Genomic DNA, 24266 nt, shown 5'->3' on the forward strand with positions numbered 1-24266 from the left:
GCTCCATTTAGCTCCAAGCCATACATTGTAGCTCAGACTTCCCTCCAGAGCGGCTGCAGCGAGAGTTGAGAGTTGGGGTGACTGACACCACCACCAACACAGTAAAAGTTGACCAAACCCTTTCTGAGTCAACCATGTAGCATTACTATACCGTCATTATTATTCTGAGCAGGTGATCAGACTTGACCCCCGACCGCCATGTCTGGCCAGCGAGCCAAGATCGTGTGCCAAGTGTCTGGTGCTGCCCGACTCCCCACTGGCTGGTTAATGAAGGGCTTCGCGGGTGGGGGGGGTCTGGGCGGGGGGCGAGCTGGGGGCGGGGCCGCTCTGCTCTGGAAGCCTCAATGCTGGTCTGTCCCGGGCCAGCTGTTGATTCACAGCTCCTTCGCCACCACAACAAACAGAGGCCACACAGGGGCTTGCAGCGAGGCAGAGCACAGAGCAGAGCAACGCAGTGTGACAGCACAGACCTCAAAGCCCCGGCGATCAATTTCTCCACTGTCGCCACGGAAACAGAGCTGTGTGTGTGTGTGTGTGTGTGTGTGTGTGTGTGTCTCTCTCTCTCTCTCTCTCTCTCTCTCTGCCCAGCGTACTGTGAGGGGCTTCTGTCTGCTACATTCTACAGCTCTCACCTGCTCCTCTGTGAAAAATGAACAGCCGTCTCAACGTCACTCTGAGCCAGCCAGCGCACTGGAGGAAAACAAAATCAAACCCCTGTTCTGTTCTCAGACCCGCAGCCATTTGTCCATCAGCACATTCAATAGGTGAATAGATTCTCCCTTCTTTTCCTGTGGGAGGAGAGAGTTTACCCCTTCAAAAACAATGATTTCAAGTCTCAGGGAGGGAATATGTTGCAAAAAAGTTCCAGCTCAGAGCACTCATGGAGAAAAAAATGCATCTTGAGGAAAACACAGAGAGAAACGGCAGAGAGAGAAGTCTTTCAGAGAATGCCCGCTGCATTGGCCGTATGGCTGGGCGTTTTCACCAAGCAGCAAGACCACTGAATCACTGAAGGGTATCTACTCCGCTCCCTGGGACAGAACAGAAGGTTCCATTCAGTCCTACTCAGCGCTGTGTAAACGTTAGCTCTGCCAAAACAGAAATGTGTATTTTCCTGCAAAAGCCACTCTTATCTGCCACAGAGGGAGTCGTTGTTGGCATTATAGAATACATGTTAGTTGTTAAGGTTGCAACCAGCCACTAGATGAGATGACAACAAAGCTCAGTGAAGCTAGGCTGAAGTCGTGTTCAACGCCCCCTTTTAACTACAGCATAATGATTAATAGACAAAATGTACAAGCTCCACAACTACAATGGAATTGTAAATAATGGAATTACTTAGCACTACAAAATAGCTGCTTTGTAGTAACATGAGTAACAACAATTAATAACACCTGACTTGTTACACATTCGAAAATCCCTCAGTTATGTCAATATGTAATGTAGTTAGGCTGTTATTACTATGTTCTTACACTATTGTTATTACACTTGCTGTGCAAGGTATGGAGATGATGATCAGGACTGTGATTTTATAATGAAAAGGATCCCCAGTAGCTCTCGGGACAACATTCCCCCAACCCACCTCACAAAACACCCAAGGACTTGAGGCAAAGGGCTACCTCAGGCGTCACCAGCCAGTTCTGACTGATCCGTGGCAGGGCTGCTGTGACCAGGCCACAACACTGTTTGACCAATCAGTGGTCAGCTGGCTCCATGGACAAAATGGGCCTAATCACTCAGTTAATGCTCCAGTTAGCCTTATGCCGCCTCAGCCTCCCACGATACCAAACACACCAAATATTATGACAACACAAAATGTAATGTGAAGGTAATATTCTTAAACTTGAAAAATGTATGTTAGTTTTTGCACTACTCTCAGTAAAACCCATGCTTCAAATAAACTCAAATTATCCCCAGTGTAAACACATTATCACAGGGAAAATATTTATTAGGTAAATCAACTAGAACAGGTGATGAGATGTTTTTGTCTAGCAATAAAATGAGAGGCGTTATGATTGAAAATGTTTCCAAATCTCCATGGCCTGACCTGCGTTGTGCCAATGAACATGTGCTCAGCTATAATGAGGTTAGTGACCCAGCTGAAGATGAAGTAACCCAGTGAAGCCCATCAATTGACTTATCTTCCACATGTGTATGGGACCACAGGGCACCAGAGTTCAAGTTCATAACCATGAGGGTTATTATCAGACCACCAAACACATGGAACGTGGAGGATGTTGTCTGGCCCTTTTACATTTTTACCTGACTAATTCATTTGACTTTGTGTAAGAATAGCCTAATTCTTATTGAGACATGTTTAGGAAGCTGTCATAAGTTTACAAGTTGTCTAAAAAAAGATATGCCAAGATCAAAATATTGTTTCATTTCATTTTTTTTTCTACTTTAAAGCTTTATTCTCACTTCATTGCACTCTCATATTGTTCCTTATAATCAAGTGTTCATAGGAGGAGTTACACTTACCAAAGTATTCTTTTTTCATGTGCATTTCTAACTCCTTCTCCAGCTCCAAGGTGAGTGCTTCCAGACTCCTTTCTGCTTGGCTTGGGCCACTTTCCTGGCATGGGGTCACCTGGTAAGGTAGTTTAAACCTCTGCCCTGAGGCTGGAGTTTTCGTATGGAGCCCATAAGAAGATGATGGTGATCCAGCGGTCACCTCTGTGTTCATCCCTGCCTGGGTTGACTGTTGTGGTGCATGCTGTGGCAGGGCCTCTGGCATCCCAGAGAGCGCTTGGAGATGGATACGACTATGAACACCGTTGGTATCGCCACAATCTTGTGTTAGTATGTCCTCCTGCAAACCAGTCCCCAGCATTGAGGACCTGGGTGAAGGCAGTTGGAGATCTGGGTAGGTGCTCATAGATCCCCTGGAGCTCCGGGAACTTCTGGAACTGTGACTGGAGATACTGGACCGGGGACTAACGACGCAGTTAGCTATTGTCCCGGGTCTTGCACACCCTTCCTGGCTGCAGATGCTTGACCGGGGACTGGCCACCGGCATGCCATGCAAAACTGCACCCTCCAGATCATGGTTCCCCACAGGCATGTAACGCGAATCTGAATAGCTAGAGCGTGGACTGGTGGTACAAGAATACTGGCTCGCTGTGCTGGACCTGGGGCTGATGTGCCTTTGGTCGTAGCCCATACTGATGCCGCTGGTGCGGTTACTGCTGGGCTTACTGCAGCAGTCATAGCTGTTCAGACTGGTCCTTGGGCTGGAATGTTTACTTGTGTCGCTGGCTGTACTTGCATAGCTAGACCGGGGGCTGTGGGCACTGCTCCCTTCGCAGTGTACCAGACTGGACCTGGGACTCGTATACTTGTCTTGCCCGGGTACCACCAGACTTGTGCGCGGGCTACTGATGCTCGACCTCGGGCTTGCATGTTTGCTTTGCTCCTGGGAGGAGAGGGAGGATACGAAACTGGACCGCGGGCTGGTTGCATTGTATCTGCCGTCGTGGTTGGTGGTAATACAAATACTGTTGCATCTGTTGCCAGGTGAGGGTACTGGCTTGTTCAAAACCACTCCATCGTAGGCGCTACCAGTGCTGTACCTATGCCCCTGCACCTCCAAGGAGTACCTCCTGTGCCGCTCTGACGCGCCGCTATAACACGGCAAAGCAATTTCGGATTTGGTGCAATAGCTGTCTTCATTAGGATAAACTGTGTCTCTTTGAGGGGTGCAATAATCCACAGGAACGGCTCTGTTGCCATTCACGGGGCGCACGGGAGCCGCAGTGTACACTTTATTCCCAGACATGTAATTCTCAACGCTGTGTATCTGTTGGTGAGGCGCAGAGCTGCCATTCATTGTCTTACTTTTCTGTTCGGGTATCGTTGGAGACGAAAAATCCAAATCGGGGTTGATAACCATGTCTCCCCTTGAACTGTACATTCTATCCTTGTATGCTTCATATAAGGAAAGGTCCTCCATTAATTTACTCGCCCGGAGTCCCAAATCTTCCTCATAGTGATCCATGGTTTGCTCCGGAGGCGACGAACAAGTTCAGAGAAAACGCGCACTAGTCCACAAACCGACTACCGAGTGAGAGATAGCAGTAATTGCATTTCACTTGGAAATCATAACAAAACGCAGGCTCAATCCAGGCATCCTCGCCTGTTTGCTGAACGGCCAGTGTGCTTGGAAATCTCGGAGCAGTGCATGATCTTTTTCTTCGAAAATATAAACCCTTACAACAAACTTTCAACGTTACGTTTGTCAACTTCAGTTTTTGTTAAGTTGAAAGGTCTTTACAGTCAATGGCGCGCTGCGCGGAGGAATTTTCCCTTGTCAGTTTTTCTCCAGTTTTCCAAAAGAGTCTCAAATGTAAATTTGAGGTTGAGAAAATATTGCAATACACCACTAACAGCCACATCTTACACATTAAAAGACACAGAGTGCGCCAAAACACGTTTTAAACACAATTTAGCGCAAGGGACTCGTTTGTGGAGAAGGAATGCGAGGAAGTGGACGGGGTGCACTCCGCCTCTCTGGAATGTGGTTAATGCTGGAGCGAAACAATGATTGCGACCAACTCAGCAAGGGGGTGCCTGAGTTTGAAAAAGAGTAGTCCCTAGAGAGTACGGCTGTATTCATCTCCGCCTTAAAAAAAATTGCACAAAGGACCAGTCTCACCTGGCCCAATTTCATTTGCCCTTTTCGGTTTCGGGACAGAAACAGCTTCACTGAATTTAGAATGGATTGTTTCTAGAGGATGCTGAACACAATGTATTACAGTTTAGATGCCGAATGCAGGGAAGGCTTCTCTTCTATCTGTCTGTTGATAGGGCTTTTGCCACCAAGATCATGCAGCTCTCACTTGTCGCATGACTCGCATCTAGGATTTTAATTCTTGACAGAAAACTATTGCATTGTCTCAAAAACATTGATGTTTTATAACATACAAAAACGTTTATATAATATGTGATGATTAAGCTAAGACTTGTCACAAATGTATAATGAAGTTAGCTTATTACTTTGTGCAACTCATTAGCAACACAAATCACAGGCTGGTCAGTCATGTAATTTTATTCTATAATATGAGAACATTATCCAACTTTAAAAAAATATATATCCCTTATAGAAAATGTTATTATAAATACCACCAAATTATTGATTCCCATTAGGATTTGGTCTCAAACCAACCAGAAAGGTTAGGAATTCAGCAGCACGTCTGATAAAAGATATCACACATTGACATCATGAAACATTTCAAAGTTACACAGTATAAAATAAACATAAAATCTTATCTGTTAAACATTACAATATATTGTTCGTCATATTTCTTATTACCATCTTCAATTGAGATGTAAAAACAAAACCAATGTAAATGTCGGGTCCCACTTTAAATGAAGTACAACTTATAAAGGGTTTTATATAGCATACATAAAGGCTTCATAAGCACTACATAAATGCGTCATAAATCATCTATAAGCGTATGTCATCAGGGCGGTTAGAGAGTTGAGCCAGTAACTGAAAGGTTTCTTGGAGCAGACAAGGTAAAAATCGTTCTGCCCCTGAACAAAACAGTTAACCCATTGTTCCTTGATAGGCAGTCATTGTCAATAATAATTTGTTCTTAACTGACCTGCCTAGTTAAATAAAGCTTAAATAAAAAAAGACTGATTAAATGGTGTATAAACATAATTCACCCTACAGTGGGAATTATGTCACCCTTTATGACATATGCTTATAGACGATTTTTGAAGCATTTATGTAGTGCTTATGAAGTCTTTACGTATGCTTTAAAAAGCCTTTATAAGTTGTACTTAATTTAAAGTGGGACCAAATTTTGTTTGTACCAACAGACATCTGCACCAAGAGATGTCTCTTATACATAATCAAGTTTAGAGAATCCTTATGTAAATACTGCATTTGACTAGTGGACTATGGTCAGGTACTTCCATGGACAGGCACAAATTAAAACAAACATTCCATTCTGGCTTTAAAAACCCTGCCAAAAACAAAATGCATTGTGTCCAATAATTGTCAATATAAGACAAAAGTTAGCTATACTATATCTAACTAAGTACATCTATTGTTGGAATTTACACAAAACACATTCATGGACATTTATTAAGGGAATGTGGTCTTTATTTTGAACAGGTCTAATTCTGGTTAATAATATTACTTTTATTTTATTACAAACTGTACATTGTAATTAATAAAATGAGAACCAAACAATCCATCACCTCTAGTATATAACAAGTTTCAACATTTAAATGTGCCATTGAGATTTATCACTTTATTACTGCCTGCTGATTAACTGCCAACCACTGGGAGGTATGAGAGGGCCAGAGCTACTAATAGAAGAACATCTAGCATCAGTCGCTGGAGAGTGAACCCCTAGGTTTACTCTTGAACCACTGCACAACCTCCTCCAGGTTATACTCCTAGGGCTCATAACCCAGCTTGGCCTTGGGCTTTATCATGCGGCACGACGGTCTTATACACCTCTGTGCGTGTGAGCAGAGGCTGGAAGTTATAGATTGGGCCGAAGAGATGGTGAATCATCTCAGTGAGGAATGCAACAAAGTAAATGAGAGAGAGGGCTAGACGTAATTTCGGGAAAGAGTAACTCAAATCCTCTACCAGAGGTCTGAAGAACTCAAAGTTGTTGACAGGTCTTCCATCTGAGATGAAGTATGCCTGTCCAGCAGAGCGGTGCTGGTGCTCTGACATCAGAGCCTCTGCAGCCAGTTCGTGTGGAGACACCAAGATGTCTACATGGACAAACTCTACTAAACTTCTTGGATCTCCATATACAAAACGGAATATCCCCTTCTCTATGTACCCAACGATCCTGGGCAGGTGCCTCTGCTCGCCAGGCCCGTATATACCGGCTGGATGCAGAGCACAGGCCCTCAACACACCTGTCCCGTCCTTCAGCACACCTGTCCCGTCCTTCAGCTCTGTACCACTGGCTTTCATCACGGCCATCTCAGCTACCGACTTGGTTCTGGAGTAGTGGTTAGGGTGGAGATGGAGAGGTAGGTAGGGGAGGCTTTCGCCTGGAGACTCCAGCCTCTACACAGGCCCTGAGGACATGCTCTGTGCCCTGGACATTCACCTCTTCAATCAGCTTCCTGATCAGCTGGTCCCTGACAGACATGACGTAGGAGCTGTGAAAAACACAGTCCATGCCAGTGACCGCCATTCTCCACCTGAGCATATTCACGAATCTCTCCCTTCAGGAACACAATGCCCTCTGGAACCTCTAGGCTGGGTGGGCTCATATCAAACAGAATGACTTCAGCTTCCTTTTTATGTAGTGAGCAGGAAAGGCTGTAAGAAATGAATAATAGAGTGGTCCTGTTTTTTTAATTTTTATTTCACCTTTATTTAACAAGGTAGGCTAGTTGAGAACAAGTTCTCATTTACAACTGCGACCTGGCCAAGATAAAGCAAAGCAGTGTGACACAAACAACTACACAGAGATACACATGGAATAAACAAGCGTACAGTCAATAACACAATAGAAAAAAAGAAAGTCTATATACAGTGTGTGCAAATGGCATGAGGAGGTAAGGCAATAAATAAGCCACAGTAGCAAAGTAAATACAATTTAGCAAATTAACACTGGAGTGAGATGTGCAGATGAAGATGTGCAAGTAGAAATACTGGTGTGCAAATGCTAATCTGGAATATTGGATATAGGAAAGCCTTACACATGTAGTGAGGGATATTCTAGGAATGTTCAGTTGAACACTAAAAAATGAAATAGGAAAGTCATTAGCCTACTTATGAACAGTGCTTGATTTGCACTGAAATAGGTGCAGGTACTCATTTTGGGTGCCAATACTGTTTATATTTAGGTGCAGGAGCTCCACAATACTTTTTTAGCAAATATTCTATAAGAGGAACAGGAGCTTAAGCAGTAGAACATTTGAGGTGCCGGTACTCAGCTCCGGTGAGCTCCTGTCCAAGTTAAGCACTGCTTATGATGCTACCATTAGTAAGTCACAACAATTTGTTGTAATCAGGGATTGATGGGGTGATCAATCAATTGATGGGGTGATAAGGTTCTGCCACTTTGGTATGTAACACAGAATAAATAGCCTACAGTGAATAACAGCATTAGAATAACTGGTATGATAACTCCCCCTAGTGGGGTTTAGGACTATCGTTACATAATTATTTTTAAATTTAATTGGTAATGTACAAGTTCTCTTCTGTATTGATAAGATGAAGACTATGTACAGACAACAAATAATGTAAAATATTTATATTTTGATGGGCTTACCGGAAACCAAAGTATCCACTGCCACCGGTCATCAAAAACGTGCATATTCGCGCCTTCACCATTTCACTGAAAAGAAAACTTGAAGTTCAATATGCTTGAAATAACACCACACAGTACCATCAGCGAGAGCATTAATTAAAGTATTGAATTTGTAAAAGAGACACGTGCCGAAATGTATAACAACCAACAACCTGCAACCTCATCACGTCTACTGTAGCCATACTTGTAAGATTGTGGCCTATTACTTAATAATGCTACGTTGACGTTTGGCTACATTTGGGTCATGAACGCAACATTTGATGCAAACTAGTTTAGCTACATAAGAGTACGACAATGACAGTTGTGTAAACCTGTACTGTATCAATCAGGTCGCTGCCATATTCTACTAGTATACAGGCTGTTATCCAGGCTTTTGAACAGCAAACACTTTAATTTAAATTGAAAATAGGATTTTACCTTGACGTTTTAACTTAGCAACCTTATCGTTTGTCCAGCATCAATGCTTGAATGAATTAATCGGTGTGACAGGCTGTTACTATTTTACAAACAACTTCCTTGGGCGGAGCTAGTGAAATTCTTGAAGGGAACTGCGAGCGGTTTCATGACTTGTCAGTGGATGGGCTACTCGAACTTCCTACTTTACACTTTTGACGTAGTAGGTAACTCCTCCTCTTTATTGACAGGGTAGAGAATGTTTTTAAAAAAATGTATTTGACCTTTATTTAACTAGGCAAGTCAGTTAAGAACAAATTATTATTCACAATGAAAATTGGATGCAGTCTATCACAGTGCCATCTGTTCTGCCACCAAAGCCCCATATACTACCCACCACTGCGACCTGTATGCTCTCGTTGACTGGCCCTCGCTTTATATTCGTCGCCAAACCCAATGGCTCCGGGTCATCTATAAGTCTTTACTTGGTAAAGCCCGCCTTATCTCAGCTCCCTGGTCACCATAGCAGCACCCACCCATAGCACGCATCCAGCAGGTAAATTTCACTGGTCACTCCCAAAGCCAACTCCTCATTTGGCCACCTTTCCTTCCAGTTCTCTGCTGCCAATGACTTGAACGAATTGCAAAAATCACTGAAGCTGGAGACTTACTCACTAACTTTAAGCATCAGCTGTCAGAGCAGCTTACAGATCATTGCACCTGTACATAGCCCACCCAAATACCACATCCCCATATTGTTATATTTATTTTTTGCTCCTTTGTACCCCAGTATCTCTACTTGCACATTCATCTTCTGCACATCTATCACTCCAGTGTTTAATTGCTCAATTGTAATTATTTCGCTACTATGGCCTATTTATTGCCTTACCTCCCTAATCTTACCTAATTTGCACACACTGTATGTAGACTTTTCTAATGTGTTATTGACTGTATGTTTGTTTATTCCATGTGTAACTCTGTGTTGTTGTTTGTGTCGCACTGCTTTGCTTTATCTTGGCCAGGTTGCAGTTGTAAATGAGAACTTGTTCTCAACTGGCCTACCTGGTTAAATAAAGGTGAAATAAAAATGTAATTATTTCTGAAATGTACAACACTTCCCATACACATCACAAGGCTACAGTGTTTTACAAGTGAGGTCCCTTATGCAAGGCTCACTCGTGAACTTTAGTTTTGCTTTCCAGTACATGAGCAAAGTCTAGGGTGCTCTGTTTTTTTGTCATGCAAGAGCCATTCTTATCTCTTTTAATGCTCAACTGCTTTGCCCTACTTGCCCCGAAGAACTCTGAACAGCAAGCAATACTTTGAGAAGCTACTTTTTCACTGCCTTTGAAAGTAAGTAATCATCAAATGGAAAGGAAATATAGCTACCCGTGCCTCCATGTAGTATCCTTGTGTATCACAAGTTTTTGTCTATTCTTTAATATTGTATCTTTCAATTCAAGGATAATGCCTATATGGTGGTGTTTCAATTGCAAAGAGGATCTTACTCTATGTGAAAAACAAATTGTGAATGAGACATTAGCGGATGTCAGTTTCTGTATATGTAGTCGTGAATCCTCCAAAAGCAGATCCTCATGCAGTGTCTTTGTTTTGTTAACTCTTAGGACAAAATGAATCTGGAAGAGTACTTCAAGAGGATCGGGTTCAACGGCCCATTTTCTAAACCAGACCTTGAAACACTGAACCAAGTCCACAAACACCATGTGATGTCAATACCATTTGAAAACCTCAGCATTCACTGTGGTGAGAAGATCACTATGGACCATGAGTTGATTTTCAATAAGATTGTGAGGAGCAATCGGGGGGGTTGGTGTTGTGAGAATAACCTCCTCTTTGCTTGGGTACTAAAAGAGATGGGTTATAATCCAGTAACACTGGGTTCAAGAGTCTACAACAACACCATAAACCAGTTCGGGCCAACAGACTCTCACCTCATCAACAAGGTGGTCATTGATGGGACTGCTTACATTGCAGACGTGAGCTTTGGGGTATCCTCCCAAATATGGCACCCTCTTGAGCTCGTCTCCGGGAAGGACCAGCCACAATCCCCTGGTGTCTTCCGTCTCATACAAGATGGAGACCTGTGGACCTTGGAGAAGACTGGTCGAAAGCCTCTCGTTCTCAATGAGGCCTTTGCCAACTCACCTCTGGTAGACAAGAGCCCAACCAAGAAGATCTACGGCTTCACCCTGGTTCCCCGTGGGTTTGATCATTTCCTAGAGACTTCCCACTGCCTTCAGACAGATCCAAAGTCTCTATTCACCAACAAGTCCATCTGCTCACTGCAGACGGCTACAGGATTCAGAGCTCTAATTGGCTGGACCTTCAGTGAGGTCACCTACAACAACCAGGATGGTTTTGATGTTTTGGATATGAAAGACATATCTGATGATGATGTGGATAAAGTGCTGAAGGAAATGTTTAATGTGTTGTTGGCAAACAAGTTGGTTCCCATAAACAACAAAGCTGGCTACACTATTTAAGAACTTGATTGCCTGTAACATGTAATATTTAATGTGGTGTAATTGTAATGTAGCCTTGGCAAATCTAGGTTCTGCTACATTGACCAAAGATTCCTCACAACGAGATCAGTGAGATATACAAAACACATTTCGTATTTTCTCTCAATATAAAAAATTAATTTCACCAGAGCTGATTGTGCGGTCTTTGAATACTCAATAAACATTATTTTAAACAAATATATATTCAATGGTTATTTGGTCTCTGCGACCTACTTTTAGATCATATCTGAAGAGTGGATGAGTAGGTGCTAGGGGTTGCGCCGTAACAGTTACTTGTTTAAACCAATCACCGTACATTTTCCGAAATCGTCCAATCCACGTTAAGGTTTTCGCCTGTTCCCAATTGCCCAGGAGAACTAGCTAGCACGTCCACCAGCCGGAGAGAAGAGCAATGAATTCCTTGGAACAGGCCGAAGGTAGTCAACATGGCAAGCAAATTCCATTTTTTTTCTCACAAATCATGATGCATAAGTGAAGTTTCACTTTGAAGTAAAACACACGGTGACAAACGTTCCTTTGCAATTCACTTGAGTCGCTTGTTAGCTTGATTAGCCAGCCGCGGTGACCTAGCTAGCTAGCTAGGCTAACCTTTTCTCTTAAAGGACATTTAATGGGTAAATTCGTCAAAATACCAAACTCAAGCTAATTACATTTTTGCTGATTTCCCTACTCGGGGGTTCAACATTAACTTGTACAAAAAAAATCCACACAAAGGCTTGTTAGCTACACTAATTAGCCGGCTAGCTAGCTATGCTGTAAATAGTTAGCACACTGGTAGTTGTTAGCCCCAGAAGACCACCGCTGCACGCTCACCAGAACTGTTAACCAATGCAAACGTATACACACACTTTAGACCATTTGATTGATTCTATTCATAACCTGGATATCTCAGAAGGTCGTTAACTATAGGCTTGTTTTGCCAGTCCAAACTAAACATAATTCAGTCGTTTATTTACTTTTAGATTACTCCCATCGGTTCCAAACCAATCAAGCACAGCACAAAAAAAGCATATTGTATGTTCCTTCTGTGTGGTTTTGATCAAGAACATCAAAAACTGCTTGTTTTTGCAGACCTGAAAGCTTTTGAGAGAAGATTGACAGAATACGTCTCCTGTTTGCAACCTGCAACCGGGAGGTGGCGAAGTAAGTATTTGTAGTTCCAACTCTGTCTAACCATAATCAATGACTACATTGCTACTGTCAAACCATAATCATTAACATTTCAAGAGTAAATGGCCTCCCAGCCTGAGTATTTTGAATTTGATTGTAAAGGATTCAGGCCTACATTATTCTGCCACTTGTTTTCAGGGGATATACATCAATATCTCACATTTGTTTCAGTGATTCTAATAGTGGTCTCAGTTTGTACGGCGACTGGAGCCTGGAACTGGTTGATAGACCCTGACACACAGAAGGTCAGTGTGTTTGTGATGTCAGCTTGATTGTGTATGTGACAAAGTAGGATACCTTTCACACAGATCAGTGTGTCTGTGATTTTAGTTTGGTTGCGTGTGTTTGCCTGTCTAATCTCTCTGTACCTCTGGCTGTCTTTCTCAGGTGTCTTTCTTCTCATCGTTGTGGAACCATCCGTTCTTCACCATCAGCTGCATCACTTTGATCGCTCTGTTCTTTGCTGGAATACACAAACGAGTCGTTGCACCATCAATGTATCCTTCCTCTTGTTTAAAGTTCCACACTTAATTTACTCAGTGGGACTATGAAGAAGGCCACCAGGTCCAAAGCTGTCATTTACAATCCAAACAGTGTCACTACTTCCTTAAAGGAGAATTTTCAGTATAGTGATGCAGGTCTTTAGATATTGTACACTTGCAATTGTGTCATTCCAAACTTGAGCCGCCGCAACGTGATATTCCATTTTGTGCAACTCGAGATGTTTCTTCTACCAGTAATGCCTGTGTACTCCCTCGGCCTGCACAGCTGCGTGGGGGAAACAGCGCTACTTGACTAAAATGGATTGTAACGTTGCGGATAAAGTTTGAAATTACACAATTTCATGTGTACAACATCTAAAGACCTACATCATTGTACTGAAAATCATCCATTAAGGAAGTAGTGATACTGTTTGGATGGTAAATGACAGCTATGTACCTGGTGGCCATAATAATCCTATACATCGCTATACTGAGAGTGTGTTTGTTTCCAAAAGGATGTTTTAAAAAATATATTTTGTTCATGTCTGCCCTGATACTGCACAACAAGCAATGAGAAATCGCTATTGTGGTTTGTTTTTCTCAAAAACAAGCCAAATCACAAGAAAAGTGTCTGGACCCTTCTATAACATTCCATTTACATTTTTTTTTTAAATGGAGGTTTACTTCAGTAATAGGACAATTCTCCTTTAACTCACTCTCTTCAAGTATTGCAGCTCGCTGTCGGACAGTTTTAGCTGAATACAACATGTCCTGCGATGATGTAAGTTGCATAAGTCATCTTCTTTGAGGTTAACTTAATTCATTATCAATTCAATCCAGCTGTCACATTTTTGGCCATCCCTTACATAATTTAAAAGTATGATTTTGAATTATTGCCTGTACATCTGCATTGTATTGACTTTGATGTTTTTGTCCCTTTTACAGACGGGGAAACTAATTCTCAAACCACGGCCACACATCCAATAACCACAAACTCTTGGGGGGGTGGGAAATAAAATGTTCTTAATGACTATGTTGGTTGCCAGTAAACGACAGACTGACACAAGGACCAGAATCCTGTTTGGAGGATCTGAAACAACGTAAGAAGGAAGGAGATAGGGGAAATACTGAGGGGTGTTTATGTTGATGTGCTCCATTATGTATTAATGAAGGATTGTGAGGGGAGAGGACATCAACTGCCTTTTTAACAGCATCTCAGTCAGTGTTACGGTCGCCCTTAAAGCTGCTTCTGGACTCACACACCCTTTGACATAACTCATTCGCCATGAGTTCAGATGTTCATTTCTAATGATGACATGCATTTTGTTTTAGAGATCTTTCTATTTTTAAACTAATTGTTATATACCTAATAAATACTTGTATGAAGATGTTTCCTGTGATTTACTGTAGTATATGGTTGCAACCTGTAGACAGCTATGCCTTTGCTCCAGATTGTGAATGTCTATACAACTTGTTTGAAAGTAAATCTCAATGTGTGATTTGGTCTTTACAGTTTTTATTGTATTCATACGTTTAAGCATTGGTAACACTATTCACTGAAAATTCGTTTGTGGTTTTCCAGCCATGTTAGACCCATAGTTATTTCAAAGAAGGGAGTATAATTATTAATCTATGAAGCGGAAAACGGGGCCCTGGTCTCGTCTTTGCGACATAAATACGACACCCCTTATGCATTGCGAGAGTAAGGACCATTTTACGGCACCCCGACGAATCTCCACCGATGTTCCACATGGCTTAAAATGATGCGAAACGTGAGAGTGTGACAGCCTACTACATGATAGATTAAGTGAGAAACGATATTGATCGAAATAAACTATGGGTAAAAGTAAGACTAACAAATTTAGACGTCCACAGTTCAACGCAGAGGGACTGTCTGTAACTGCTGTAAAGGAAGTGGAAGAGGACCACGATGAAGTCTGTGATGGAGTCGACTCTCCAGCTGGGGAGTTACTGGAGAAAGTAAGAGCACCAAGATCTGACCACAGTACTTTTATTTCGGTCTAATGGATTTTGCACTCTATTTTAGAAAAGCTTGCTGCTTTTCATAAGCATGTCAATGTTTCCAAATGACAAATTAAATGTCTTCCTAAGGACCTTCCCGCAAATGCAAAAAAAAAACCAGGCAAACACGTGGTATTACATTTTTATAATCATGCTCAAATGTGCCCCCCCCCAAAAATGCATTAATATTTCACAGAACTCTACTGAACAAAAATATAAACACAACATGTAAAGTGTTGGTCCCATGTTTCATGAGCTGATACAAACGATCCCAGAAGTTTTGCATATGCACAAAAGTGTATTTCTCATTGTGTGCACAAATTGTTTAAACCCATGTTAGTGAGCATTTCTCATTTGCCAAAATAACTCATAATCCATCCACAAGTGTGGCATATCAAGAAGATTAAACAGGTGCACCTTGTGCTGGGGACAATAAAAGGCCACTCTAAAATGTGCAGTTTTGTCACAGCACAATGCCACAGATATATAAAGTTTTGAGGAAGCGTGCAAGTGGCATGCTGCCTGCAAGAATGTCCACCAGAACTGTTGCCAGAGCATTGAATGTTAATTTCTCTACCGTAAGCCGCCTCCAACATCGTTTTTAGAGATTTTGGCAGAACATTAAACCGGCCTCAACCGCAGACGACCTGAAACCACACCAGCCCAGGACCTCCACATCCAGCTTCTAAACCTGCGGGATCGTCTGAGACCAGCCACTCGGACAGCAGATGAAACTGAGGAGTATTTCTGTCTCAAATAAAACCCTTTTGTGGAGAAAAACTCATTTTCCCAGGCCAACCCATGGCTGCTCCCCTGCCCAGTCATGTGAAATCCATAGATTAGGCCGGGCCTAATGAATTTATTTCAGTTGACTGATTTTCTTATATGAACTGTAACTCAGTAAACTTGTTGCATTTTATATTTTTGTTCAGTATGTTGTAAAATCTAGTTCAGTGCCACTTAACAGTGTTTCCCACATATACAACTGGAAGGTAAAAGAACACAGAGATGGTATGGAAAAGTGAATATCCAAATAACCCCTATTTATACTGAATGTGTTTAGTTGCAGAGTCCCAGTGCAGATGTGCGTGAGTTTGCTTGTGCCAGCATATCACGCCTCGTGCAGCAGAGCCAGACCATCCCAGGCTTCCTCCAGCGGGATGCGGTGAGACGTCTCGGGCCCTTACTGCTGGACCGCAGCCTGGCCGTCAGGGAGACTGCCACAGGGGCACTCAGGTGAGCCCTCAGCCTCCCATAGGGAGGTTCTCTACCCAGTACTAGCCACTTAACAGAACCACTTTGAGATGTGAGAGGGATGGTGTGGAGTCTGGACTGAGAATCAAGCCTATCAGATATTGCTAGATTGTTCAGAGAGTGTGGTAAACGTTAGATGTGAATGTAGATGGTTGTTGAAGCCATTATGTGCTGTACGACAGAAGTTGGTTAGTGAAGGATGCTTTGGCTTGCTAAACAGACATTGAGAGAGTCCTCTTGAAATACCACACCCTTAATTAACTGTTAGTACTGATGTGATAATTATCGTTCAACGACTGAGTGATGTGTTCTTCTCACATCAGGAACCTGAGTGCCTGTGGGGGTCATGAGGTGTGTGAGGACATGGTGAAACAGGACGTCATGACTCCTCTGACTGCTCTGCTTCGAGAGGTGAGGCCGTGCCTCATTAATCATTCCCATGATTGACACCTTAAAGTTGATGTATTTATGGGTGTGGCCCTGCTGCGCAAAGGTTATGTTTTTTCACATTTTGAACAACATGTTTCATGGTGTGCATGTGTGAAAAGTGAAGCACCTACATACCTCCATTCCTTGATGGTTAGTTGCATCAATGCATAGCTATTTTATAGGGCTGTATGTTTTCCAGACCTGGGTTCAAATACTACTTCAAATATCTGAATGACTTTGACATACATTCAAAGTAAGTATTAAGATGGCTGGACCTATATTTTATTTGAAAAGACACATATTTGAATATGCACTTGGAAACAGTATTTGAAATAAATATTTGAAAATACTCAAATAAAGGAACTTGTTCTGGGCTGTGTATTTGAAAATACTCACTGAAAAAAGTATATTGGATACTCAAATACACATGTATTTGAACCTAGGTCTGGTGTTTTCATAGTGTCTGAACCCCAGTACTGTTTCTCCACAGTGCTGTGCTGTGTTTGAGACCAATGATGCCCTCTCGTTAAAAGGGCAGAAAAACACAGTGGAAGATGTAGCCAATGAAGCAGTTAACTTGCTGTGGAATCTCTGGTAAGAAAAAAGCAGTAAATGTCACAGTAGTAGTAACACAAATGTCAGCTGGTCGGTCAACCTACTTTCATAGTTCCACCTTGTGATCTGGACATGCATCAGGAAGCCTTCCCATAACCCAAAACTCAATTCAATTCTGTTAGCTTGCCAATGTTTCTATGGTTCTTTCACACCATACTCTCCTGTTGTATCATCACCCTGTCTGTCAGTGAGAGCAGTAGCCAGGCACTCTCTGTGTTCAACAAAGCAGGCATTCTGGATGTTATCCTACAGTGTCTGGAGCGACACACTCACAACATCAAGCTGGCTTTGTCTGCAGGTTAGTCTCATCAAACCAATTTTCACACAACTTTAATGAGCATTTTCACCATTTAGATATTTGACTTGATTATGTATTTTGTAGTAAGTCCCTGCTCCCTCTGTCTTTAGCCCACTGTTTGCACACAGTGACTGAGGACAACGCAGAGTTGCTGTGTAGTATGAACAATGCTGTATTGGGGACTCTAGAGAGTGTGCTGCTATCCTCACAGGCGGACATGGCTCACACACTGCTCAGAACACTGGCTGCAGGTATGGCTACAACATCTTTGTTGTCACATTATTAGAGGTCGACCGATTATTATTTTTCAACGCCAATACCGATTAATCAGCCGATTTTAAAATAAAAACGTTTTTATTTTTTAAAATTATATTTTTATTATATTTATGTATTTGTAATAATGACAATTACAACAATACTGAATTAACACTTATTTTAATTTAATATGATACAATAAAATATCAATAAAATCAATTTAGTCTCAAATAAATAATGAAACATGTTCAATTTGGTTTAAATAATGCAAAAACAAAGTGTTGGAGAAGAAAGTAAAAGTGCAATATGTGCCATGTAAAAAAGATAACGTTTATGTTCCTTGCTCAGAACATATAAAAGCTGGTGGTTCCTTTTAACATGAGTCTTCAATATTCCCAGGTAATATGTTTTAGGTTGTAGTTATTATAGGACTATTTCTCTCTATACCATTTGTATTTCATTAACCTTTGACTATTGGATGTTCTAATAGGTACTTTAGTATTGCCAGCCTAATCTCGGGAGTTGATAGGCTTGAAGTCATAAACAGCGCAATGCTTGAAGCACAGCGAAGAGCTGCTGGCAAAACGCACGAAAGTGCTGTTTGAATGAATGCTTACGAGCCTGCTGCTGCCTACCACTGCTCAGTCAGACTGCTCTATCAAATATCAAATCATAGATTTAATTATAATATAATAACACACAGAAATACAAGTTTTAGGTCATTAATATGGTAAAATCCGGAAACTATCATTTCGAAAACAAAACATTTATTCTTTCAGTGAAATACGGAACCATTCCGTATTTTATCTAACGGGTGGCATCCCTAAGTCTAAATATTGCTGTTACATTGCACAAACTTCAATGTTATGTCATAATTATGTATAATACTGGCAAATTAATTACGGTCTTTGTTAAGAAGAAATGGTCTTCACACAGTTCCCAACGAGCCAGGCAGCCCAAACTGCTGCATATCTCCTGACTCTGCTTGCACAGAACGCAAGAGAAGTGACACAATTTCCCTAGTTAAAATAATTTCATGTTAGCAGGCAATATTAACTAAATATGCATGTTTAAAAATATATACTTGTGTATTGATTTTAACAAAGGCATTGATGTTTATGGTTAAGTACACATTGGTGCAACGACAGAGTTTTTTCACGAATGCGCTTGTTAAATTACCCGATTGGCGAAGTAGGCTGTGGTTCAATGATAAATTAACAGGCACCGCATCGATTATATGCACCACAGGACAAGCTAGATAAACTAGTAATATCATCAACCACGTGTAGTTAACTAGTGATTATGTTAAGATTGATTGTTTTTTATAAGATAAGTTTAATGCTAGCCTAGCACCTTACCTTGGCTCCTTGCTGCACTCGCATAACAGGTAGTCAGCCTGCCACGCAGTCTCCTCGTGGAGTGCAATGTAATCGGCCATAATCGCTGTCCAAAAATGCCGATTAGCGATTGTTATGAAAACTTGATCTCGGCCCTAATTAATCGGCCATTCCGATTAATCGGTCAACCTCTAGTTTGGAAGAGGTTTGTTAATAGCCTAACTAAATAACTAGTCTGATTCCAGTGCTCATTGTGTGCTTTGTGCTCCGTCCATTGACAGGGTCAGTGTGGAACCTGAAGAGCAGCCTGCCCACGGCCCGCCAGGCCCAGACCCTCAACGCCCTGATGGCCACCCTGTCCCAGTGCTTGGAGCTGGATGCTGGCACGCTGATACCCCAGCTCCGCCAGGCTGAGGTGGCCCGCAGTGCCACTGCCTCAGAGGCAGGGAACATGGAGGACCACCAGGCAGCTGCAGGGAATATGGCTGTAGAGGAGATGGAGGAGGGGGTTGGACCGAGGACAAATGGAAAGGCAAACAAGATAGATAAAGACTTCTCTGACCTCCTGCCTGTAAGTCCTGTCCTTTTTCACTCAAAAGAGTTTGATGGGTTTGTTTCTGAGTTATGGTTATAGAGATCCAAAGTGACAGGGTTGAGTAAAGAGTATTGCATTTTCAGTTTTTAATATTCAGTGTACGTACCTGACTCCTCATTGTTGAATGCTATGAAACAGTTGAATATTGATAAAGTAGCACAGAGTATTGCAGTTGGTATTCAGAGCTGTAGTGGCCCTCTCCTCAGGGAGATACCGCTTTGTTCAGCAGACAGGAAAAGAGGGACACACAGCAGGGTTTACTCAGGGACGTAAGAGGTGGCTGTGTCCCTGCTGCAGTGTCAATAGTCTGCTTTTCTTTAGAGGGGCAAGGAGGAGCTGAGGGAGGCGACGGCCTTGCTGACAGCCCAGCAGACGTCCTTGGAGATCATCGTCAACATGTGCTGCTCTGATGGTGAGTGCTGTGGGCAGCAGTGTTTGGGCAGCAGAGCAGTACTGACCTGGGGAGCTTTGTTTTCATTACTGTTTGACACAGCTGTCTGGTGCATGTTCATAGATAAGAGGACAGCATTTTTACTGTTGTCTGATGCTCAAATGCATATTTAGGATTTAAAATGAGCTTTTGTTGCTTTTGAGGTGTACTTCGGCTGTTGTGGCTCATGGTGTGTTTATTTTGTAGACCCGTCAGACGATGAGTGGGAGGAGGCGTCGAGCAGCGACGAGAGTGAGATGTGTCCTGACGGCCTCTCTGAAGGGAACACCAGCCTCCTGTCCCCACTGTGTCTGTCTGCTGAGGTCCACGCGGCTCTGATCAACCACAACATCCCAGAGAAGGTGTGGGGGATTTCTTTCCTCACCTAGCATAATTGTTTTACTTCATTTCTCATGTTTGTCTTTTTTGATGTTCCCTCTGTTTTCACATGCAAAATATAAAATAAGTAATGTCATGGTACTAGACTAATGTGTGTTCCTACTATCTCTGTTATAGCCACTACACTGTATGAAGGTGATAACCATCCATGTCTCTATATGTTCAAGGTTCTCAAGAAGACCCAGTTCCCCAGCAGCGAGGCGATGGACGTATGTCGTCATAATCCCACCTGGAAAATGTTGATGAAAAAGTAATTATCTGTCAAGCATGGTGTCATTTTCTTTGCCTTTAATGAATGAGACACTAGATATTCTGTGATATAGTAGATCACAAGATCATTTGAGAGGTTTGTCATGATCCTAGTAACCCTGAACCGATATGCATTAGTGTACACTAATTTGATTGAGGTACTCTATTTTTCTTGCTTCATTTTTTATTTTATTTCACCTTTATTTAACCAGGTAGGCTAGTTGAGAACACCTTTATTTAACCAGGTAGGCTAGTTGAGAACACCTTTATTTAACCAGGTAGGCTAGTTGAGAACACCTTTATTTAACTAGGTAGGCTAGTTGAGAACACCTTTATTTAACCAGGTAGGCTAGTTGAGAACAAGTTCTCATTTACAACTGCGACCTGGCCAAGATAAAGCAAAGCAGTTTGACACAAACAACAACAGAGTTACACATGGAGTAAAACAAACATACAGTAGAAAAATAAGTCTATATACAATGTGAGCAAATGAGGTGAGATAAGGGATGTAAAAGCTATAATATAATGGCATTACTGGGTGTACACTTTGTTTACCACATCGCTACCTGCCTTTAGGAGTTGAATAAAATCAATTTCCCCCCCAGGATGCATCGGGTGCAGTACAGGGCCCTGACGTGCCTTCACAACATGCTGTCTACTATGGACGCTGAGTCCCTAGGGGGAGCAGCCGCTCTTCAGGCTGTCGCACAACACCTGTCCACGCTGGTCTTCAGTCCTCCAGGTTAGATCTACATGTCGTACCATCTCTTCATTATTTGTATTAAATCCTACATTTCCTAGATAGGTTGATTCACTTTTACAACAATGAAAGGAGAGTAATTGTCTCTTTCATAATTTATTTTTGGTTAATTTGCTTACTCAGAGATCCCTAAGGAGGAGGAATTCCTTGAGGCAGTTACCAGTGCCATGCGATCCCTCTTACAGATCATAGCCTATATGAAAATCCCACAGGTAAGACAGCTGACTCAAGCAGAGTAGAGTTTCCCTCTGAAGTACATTTTACCTAGCCATACTGTCACCTATCTGTTAGTTTATACAATACCATAGCACTATCCCGATGTGTCTCTTGGATGACTCATTGTTTATGTTTGTGTGTGTGTGTTGCCAGTGTATGACACCCCAGCAGCTGATGAGCCTGAGCGAGGCGGCGACCTGCTGTGACGTGGTCAGTGTGAGAGTGAACGCTCTGGCCATCCTAGGCATCACAGGAAGCACACTGGCTAAAGAGAAGAGGACAGCTGAAACTCTGCAGGTAAATTATTATTTTCATGCCTAGTTTTTGATTCGTATGAAATGTATTTTAGATTATGATTTCTTCTGAATTAACTATTTTTGTTCCTCTTTTCTTTCTTTTTTAAAATGTTTTATTAACCCATATTGGCTTTGTGACCATGATGTAAAAACACTGCAATATATTTTGTATAGATGATTGGCAATGCCTTACTCCAAGTTGCTACAAAGGATGCCGACCTTGTGGTTTGTGGAGAGGCCCTGGATGCTCTGTTTGATGTTTTTGCGGATGGAGACGAGGCAGAGAGAGCAGCTAAAAACATCAACTTACTGGCGGCTCTGAAGGCACTTCAACCTGTCTTCAAGGCTAAGGTAATAGAGCTGCAGCCCATCACTAGGAACAGTTTGTATGTATTCTTTATGCAAATCACTGTTGTCATCTGTTTAATTGCTGTTTCCTGTCCTCTATATGTACTCTGTCTACAGATTCGTAAAGAGGGGAAGGGAAAGTACAGCCCTGAGCAGCTGTGTGTGCTGGACAACATCAAAGTCAACCTAAGAAGGTTTATTGGCTACCTGGAGACTGTGGTAAAAAAATGACAGCGGCCTGACTACGACACCATCTGACTGACTGGCTGACATAAGATGAAATGACTCATAATTTACAATACAATGGACCCAGAGTTGCCCATAGAGCCTTTGGACAGAACAGAGGGAATGGGGTTGAGGGGAATTCCCTAATAGACCCTCATTAAAGGGACAGTTCATTCCAAAATCATTGTTTTTGAGTGAACTATTCCTTTAACATCTATATAACTGATTTTGATGTTGGGTATCTTTTTGTTTTAATGTTCTGACTGAAATGCTTAACTATTTTCCTTGGTAGGTGAGTGTTTACATAATTATTTGTCCAAATTTTTTTTTAACGTGCGTTATTTTGAATTACTGTTGCAGTACATAGTGACGCATTGTTTTACTTTATGTATAAAAGTACATTTCAATGTGCTGTATTTTAAAGGTATTGACAGAACATTGTATGGTTTATTTTACACATCTTTATCAACCAACTCTCACGTCACACACTCATAGTGTAGCCCTCCGTGTTAGGAATGACCAGTTGTAGTATTCATGTGCTTCTCACCCAAGAATCCGCTATCTGACCCCATTTAATGACTCTGTCATGTTGTGCTGTCATGGAAAATGAGATGGACAGGCCTAGTGTTTCCTGACCTTTGGTTTGCTATGGCTCTACTGCCTGCAGGCATTTACCATTGTATGACAAGGCCATCTGTTTACCCCCCAGTGTCTACTGACCATGTGAGATGTCATGAATAAAGCAGAACACACCATCCATTTACAAGGTGATTTATTTAACATGATTTGGGTTGCTGAAAGTACATTGATTACCTTGTTCTGATACTGGGGAGGATATAATACATTTTATTTGATGTGTTTTTCACGACACGCAAAGTCACTTTATATACAATAGAATCAGCAGGATAAAATGCAACAAAATCACAAAAATAATGTAAAAGTACCGTTACACTAAACATAAGGACAGACTAACCATGGAGAACACTAAACATGATGACAGATTAACCATGGAGAACACTAAACATAAGGACAGACTAACCATGGAGAACACTAAACATGATGACAGATTAACCATGGAGAACACTAAACATGATGACAGATTAACCATGGAGAACACTAAACATAAGGACAGACTAACCATGGAGAACACTAAACATGATGACAGATTAACCATGGAGAACACTAAACATAAAGACAGACTAACCATGGAGAACACTAAACATGATGACAGATTAACCATGGAGAACACTAAACATAAGGACAGACTAACCATGGAGAACACTAAACATGATGACAGATTAACCATGGAGAACACTAAACATAAAGACAGACTAACCATGGAGAACACTAAACATGATGACAGATTAACCATGGAGAACACTAAACATAAGGACAGACTAACCATGGAGAACACTAAACATGATGACAGATTAACCATGGAGAACACTAAACATGATGACAGATTAACCATGGAGAACACTAAACATAAGGACAGACTAACCATGGAGAACACTAAACATAAGGACAGACTAACCATGGAGAACACTAAACATAAAGACAGATTAACCATGGAGAACACTAAACATAAGGACAGACTAACCATGGAGAACACTAAACATGATGACAGATTAACCATGGAGAACACTAAAC

The 24266-nt window shown here is 41.8% G+C and overlaps 4 protein-coding genes and 1 pseudogene across 6 annotated transcripts in view; 3 read left to right on the forward strand and 2 right to left on the reverse strand.

Annotated features, from left to right (window-relative positions):
* The window catches only part of LOC110526587 (Wilms tumor protein 1-interacting protein homolog), a 31038-nt gene extending 25766 nt beyond the window's left edge, over window positions 1–5272 (reverse strand). Inside the window, exon 1 of the mRNA XM_021607685.3 lies at window positions 2482–5272. Coding sequence (XP_021463360.2) covers window positions 2482–3997 — 1516 coding nt within the window. The 5' untranslated portion in view covers window positions 3998–5272. The remainder of the gene's footprint in view (window positions 1–2481) is intronic.
* Window positions 5273–6089: 817 nt separating this feature from the next.
* LOC110526589 (short-chain dehydrogenase/reductase family 42E member 1-like) lies at window positions 6090–8826 on the reverse strand (annotated as a pseudogene). Its single transcript, XR_016496874.1, has 3 exons — window positions 8718–8826; window positions 8262–8327; window positions 6090–7303 (listed from the first exon to the last, which is right to left on the reverse strand). The product of XR_016496874.1 is annotated as a short-chain dehydrogenase/reductase family 42E member 1-like (transcript).
* Window positions 8827–9867: 1041 nt separating this feature from the next.
* LOC110526592 (arylamine N-acetyltransferase, pineal gland isozyme NAT-10) lies at window positions 9868–11413 on the forward strand. Its single transcript, XM_021607689.3, has 2 exons — window positions 9868–10046; window positions 10319–11413. Exon 2 carries the CDS (start codon window positions 10325–10327, stop codon window positions 11195–11197), a length of 873 nt encoding a protein of 290 aa, XP_021463364.1. The 5' UTR covers window positions 9868–10046; window positions 10319–10324; the 3' UTR covers window positions 11198–11413.
* A 40-nt stretch (window positions 11414–11453) lies between these two features.
* Window positions 11454–14274, forward strand: LOC110526593 (nuclear envelope phosphatase-regulatory subunit 1). 2 transcript variants are annotated; one of them, XM_021607690.3, is made up of 6 exons: window positions 11454–11664; window positions 12308–12379; window positions 12578–12651; window positions 12794–12903; window positions 13615–13669; window positions 13834–14274. In XM_021607690.3, exons 1-6 carry the CDS (start codon window positions 11628–11630, stop codon window positions 13873–13875), a joined length of 390 nt encoding a protein of 129 aa, XP_021463365.1. In that variant the 5' UTR covers window positions 11454–11627; the 3' UTR covers window positions 13876–14274. The 2 variants fall into 2 exon arrangements, with proteins under 2 accessions (XP_021463365.1, XP_021463366.1); XM_021607691.3 differs by having other exon boundaries at window positions 11545–11652.
* A 282-nt stretch (window positions 14275–14556) lies between these two features.
* heatr3 (HEAT repeat containing 3) lies at window positions 14557–23375 on the forward strand. The gene is made up of 15 exons (XM_021607688.3): window positions 14557–14868; window positions 15974–16146; window positions 16488–16575; window positions 17084–17187; window positions 17397–17506; window positions 17617–17757; window positions 19380–19669; window positions 20015–20105; window positions 20331–20485; window positions 20690–20772; window positions 21377–21513; window positions 21655–21743; window positions 21901–22044; window positions 22218–22394; window positions 22509–23375. Exons 1-15 carry the CDS (start codon window positions 14725–14727, stop codon window positions 22620–22622), a joined length of 2040 nt encoding a protein of 679 aa, XP_021463363.2. The 5' UTR covers window positions 14557–14724; the 3' UTR covers window positions 22623–23375.
* The last annotated feature ends 891 nt before the right edge of the window (window positions 23376–24266 follow it).

The sequence above is a fragment of the Oncorhynchus mykiss genome, chromosome 6, assembly GCF_057628025.1.
Source record: "Oncorhynchus mykiss isolate SJ-2025 chromosome 6, ASM5762802v1, whole genome shotgun sequence".
NCBI classification, from domain to species: Eukaryota; Metazoa; Chordata; class Actinopteri; order Salmoniformes; family Salmonidae; genus Oncorhynchus; species Oncorhynchus mykiss.